At 40.0% G+C, this 4,823-nt stretch overlaps 1 protein-coding gene across 2 annotated transcripts in view; it reads left to right on the forward strand.

The window, feature by feature from the left end:
• arsb (arylsulfatase B) overlaps window positions 1-4,823 on the forward strand; it is a 79,654-nt gene that overhangs the window by 36,499 nt on the left and 38,332 nt on the right. For both annotated transcript variants that reach the window (XM_043706933.1, XM_043706943.1), the window contains exon 5: window positions 2,787-3,030. In XM_043706933.1, coding sequence (XP_043562868.1) covers window positions 2,787-3,030 — 244 coding nt within the window. The remainder of the gene's footprint in view (window positions 1-2,786; window positions 3,031-4,823) is intronic.

The raw sequence follows: 4,823 nt of genomic DNA on the forward strand, positions 1-4,823 counted from the left end.
GATGAAGGGCTTTTGCCCGAAACGTCGATTTTGCCTGTCCTCGGATGCTGCCTGAATTGCTGTGCTCTTCCAGCACCACTAATCCAGAATCTGGTTTCCAGCATCTGCAGTCATTGTTTTTAACAAGTCTACTGTGTCCAATCTTTCATCAGAAGAGAAGCCACCCATTCCAGCTATTAGTCTAGGAAACCTCTGAACTGCTTTCCCTCTGCACCTTGGAGATCTGCAATTTCTCACCATTTAGCTAAGATACCTTTTAGTTCTTCCTGCCAAAGTGGGCAATTTCACATTATCCCACATGATAATCCAATTGCCAGATTTGCACACTCTCACCTGACCTACCTATGATCACATTATAGCCCCCGTGTATTCCCTTCACAACTTTCTTTCCCACCTAAACTTAGCACCAATAGCTTTCAGCCCCTTATCTAAATCATTTAAAAACATTGCAAGAAGTTGAGGCCTCAGCATTGATCCCTGTGGCACACCACCCATTGCATCTTGCCAACCCAAAAATGACCCATTATGTCTACTCCCTGCTTCCTGCTAGCTAGCCTATCTTCTATTTATTGCCAATACTTTGCCCACTATACTACGAACTTTTATTTTTCATCATAATCTTTGCAGAATCCTATCAAATGTCTTCTGGAGGTCTACGTACAGTACCTCCATCAGTTGTCCTTTATCCATAGCATGTTTTGTCCTCAATGAACTCCAGTAAATTGGTTAAACACAATTTCCCTTCCACAAAACCATGTTGCCTCTGCTTTATTACCTTAAACTTTTGTATGTGTCTGGCAATAGCATCCTTAATAAACAAGGATGAGTCCTGGGTCCCCTGCTTTTTGACATTTATGTGAATAATTTGGATGTGAACATAGCAGATATAGTTAGTAAGTTTGCAGACGACACTAAAATTGGAGGTGTAGTGGATAGCAAAGAAGGTTACCTCAGAGTACCAACAGGGAAGATCCAGATGGGCCAATGGACTGAGGAGTGGCAGATGGAGTTTAATTTAGGTAAATGTGAGGTGCTGCATTTTGGAAAAGCAAATCAGAGCAGGACTTCTACACTTAATGGTAAGGTCCTAGGAAATGTTGCTGAACAAAGAGAACTTGGAGTGGATGTTTAAAGTTCCTCGAAAGTGGATTTGCAAATAGATAGGACAGTGAAGAAGGCTTGGTATGCTTACCTTTATTGGTCAGTGCGTTGAGTATAGGAGTTGGGAAGTCATGTTGCAGCTGTACAGGGTCATTGTTTAGGCCACTTTTGGAGAATTGCATGCAATTCCAGTCTCCCTTCTATGGGAAAGGTGTTGTGAAACTTGAAAAGGTTCAGAAAAGATTTACAAGGATGTTGCCAGGGTTGGAGGGTTTGAGCTTTAGGGTGAGGCTGAATCGGCTGGGGCTGTTTTCCCTGGAGTGTCGGAGGTTGGGAGGTGACTTTATAGAGGTTTATAAAATCATGACAGGCATGGATAATGTAAATAGGCAATTTTTTTTTCCCTGGAGTGTGGGAGTCCAAAACTCGAGGGCATAGTTTAAGGTGAGAGGAGAAGAACATAAAAGGGACCTAAGGGGCAGCTTTTTCACGCAGAGGGTGGAGCGGGTATGGAATAAGCTGCCAGAGGAAGAGGTGGAGGCTGGTACAATTACAACATTTAAGAGGCATCTGGATGAATAGGGTGTGTTTAGAGGGATATGGGCCAAATGCTGGCAAATGGGACTAGATCTATATTGGATATCTAGTTGGCATGAATGCATTGGACTGAAGGGTCTGTTTCCGTGTTGTATAACTCCATGACTAATAGCTTCTAACATCTTCCCTTTGACAGATATCAAATTAACTGGTCTGTGATTTCTTGCTTTCTGTCTTCCTCTCCTTTTGAATAAAGGAGTTACTTCTGCTATTTTCCAATCTAATGGAACTTTTACTGAAGTAGGTGGCCTTTGTGATGGAGAGGAGTTTGAGTCAGCTCAGGGTCAAATCTGGGGTAAAGCTACAGTTGGGTTTATTCTGAGACAGTAACCAGTGAAGGAAATTGAATCAGTGATGAGAGAACAGAGCTTTTAGCAGAAATAATGGCTTTGAATCCCAATGTTGAAATTGAGGGAATTACTTCCTATCCAAGTTGAGTGTTCATTAAGCAGCATGACAACACCAAGGCAATGGAAAGCTTTAAGGAGGTAGTGATGAGCATTCAACTGTATAGCTGCTTTGATTTTCACCACAGCAAGATAGTGTTCAGGAAGAGTAAGGAGTTCTCCTATCATGGTGGTCAAAACCAACTAACAAAACCAAGAAACGGATTAATTGCTCTTTCATTTCCTTTCTGTGGGGCCATGCAGGGTGTAAATTAGATTTCACCCTTTCCCATGTAACAGTGACTACACTTCAAAAGCAGTCTTTATAAATCCAGTGTGTTTTGGGATGAACCAAATATTAGAAGGGCATTAAAGATAGATTTTCTATGTTAATTGAAAGGCACTTTTTATGTGCTGAAGTATTTGAATTATCCAATAATTTTATTTAAACACTATAAATAACAATAGATTGAAGATTTAGTGCATCAAACTGTTGAATAAACAGCATTTAAATCAAGTAACTATGTGAATTAAAAATAAACATTTAAGCAAGTCCTTTACTTTGTTCCCTGTACATTTCCTTATTTTAATGTCGTGCTGTTGTGATTTTGCAAAGTGAATGGTTTTGACAAAACAAAGTGACTTTATTTTTCACCATTGATATCTCCAGAATTTCTCATCATTTTTGTGCTCCCTTTTCAGACAATGGAGGACAGACCTTGGGGGGTGGAAATAATTGGCCATTGCGAGGACGGAAGTGGACGCTGTGGGAAGGAGGTGTTCGTGGCGTGGGTTTTGTCACTAGCCCCCTGCTAAAGTGGAAGGGCAGAGTAAATCGTGAGCTGATTCACATCTCTGACTGGCTCCCTACGTTAGTGTCTTTGGCCAAAGGAACCACTAATGGAACCAAACCTCTGGATGGCTTTGACATGTGGAAAACCATCAGGTAATGTGTACCTCAAATCATAGAGCTAAAAATATTCAATGCTGTTTTGAAAAATTTGGAAAAGAGTGCTCTGTCTCTATTATTCATGTTGAATCATCAATTTTTCACCTTTTTACAGCAACAGCCATCCTCACAGCTCAAAAACCTTGCCAACAGACGTACCAGCATTTTTGGTGCTGTGACCTGATCTTATCAATTGACAAATTATTGTTTATTTGTTAGGATTTCAATTTTTTTCGGCCCACTTTGACTCAACAAGTTTAACTTAATGTTGACCTAGGCTCAATAATGCTCTTGGTTTGAAATCAGAAGATCACTGGTGTCAGGTCCTACTCCTGGTACCTCTGAGCATAGTCTAGAGTAAGGCTGCAGTACTGATCATGTTGCACCATGCCACAGACTGTTTTTCAAAAAAGTGATTAAGCCCAGTTGCCCCCTCTAAAAGACAATCATATGGTGTTATTTGAAGAGATTAGAAAGCTGGAATCCTGGCGAGCATTTATCCCTTGACTAATAAGACTAATATAGAATATCTGGTCTTTGCTGTTTGTGGGGCTTTGCTGTTAGCAAAATGTTGCTGTTAGCTCAGGACTTTAGCCTTGATGGTCTCTGAGCACACCTCTTTATTCAGCTTATAGGCATACCCTTCTATTCCTTCAAGTTAAATTCTTTATTTTTTATTCTTTATTCTTTTATTTTATTCTTTATTTTATATGTTTGTGAAAAGTAGCGGTCAGATTTGCCTGGAACCTTTATGGTCCTTCTGATTACAATCCCTACCCAATAGTGATAGATGGCCAATTCTAGCTATGTTGGAGGACAATGGTATATGTCCACGTTAGGATGGTCTATGGCATTGGAGCTGTTGGTGTTCCTAGAGCAATGCTATTCATAGCCTGCACTAGTGAAGTGGATGGAAATGCAGTCTGGTCAGTGGTGCCTACAAACTGACATTTAAAAATACTGAGTTCAAAGTAGTACATGTTTTCATGTCATTCGAGTTATCAGAGGAAACACATTTTCATTTCAAAAGTTGAGCCTTTTGAATTGCCATAGGTCAGAGGCTACTGAGTCCTAACGTAAATAATTTTGTATGTGAAATATTAAATTCTCAGTAAACAATAGTTGAACCGAAACTTAATATTCACATCGAAAATCAAATATACATGAACTATCTTCTAGTGAATATTTAGGAATGCACAACAAATGTTAATCTTGCTGATGATGCTCAATCCCAGGAATGAATGTAAAAAATAACTCTTGGATTAATTAGAGGCAGAAATATAGCAAGATAACCTTGAAAGCAATAGATAGGTACTAGCTCTGCTATTCACAGTACAGGAGCCTTGAAAAGTTGCTTTTGTTAATGTATTAGAAACATAAGGAACTAACTAGGAAAGATGCGAGCATAAGCGGTACAGTTAGTAAGTTTGCAGATGATACCAAAATTGGAGGTGTAGTGGACAGTGAAGAAGGTTACCTCAGATTACAACAGGATATGGACCAGATGGGCTAATGAGCTGAGAAGTGGCAGATGGAGTTTAATTCAGATAAATGCGAGGTGCTGCATTTTGGGAAAGCAAATCTTAGCAGGATTTATACACTTTATGGTAAGGTCCGAGGGAGTGTTGCTGAACAAAGAGACCTTGGAGTGCAGGTTCATAGTTCCTTGAAAGTGGAGTCGCAGGTAGATAGGATAGTGAAGAAGGCATTTGGTATGCTTTCCTTTATTGGTGAGAGTATTGAGTACAGGAGTTGGGAGGTCATGTTGCGGCTGTACAGGACATTGGTTA

This window comes from Chiloscyllium plagiosum, chromosome 2 (genome assembly GCF_004010195.1).
Source record: "Chiloscyllium plagiosum isolate BGI_BamShark_2017 chromosome 2, ASM401019v2, whole genome shotgun sequence".
Classification (NCBI taxonomy): domain Eukaryota; kingdom Metazoa; phylum Chordata; class Chondrichthyes; order Orectolobiformes; family Hemiscylliidae; genus Chiloscyllium; species Chiloscyllium plagiosum.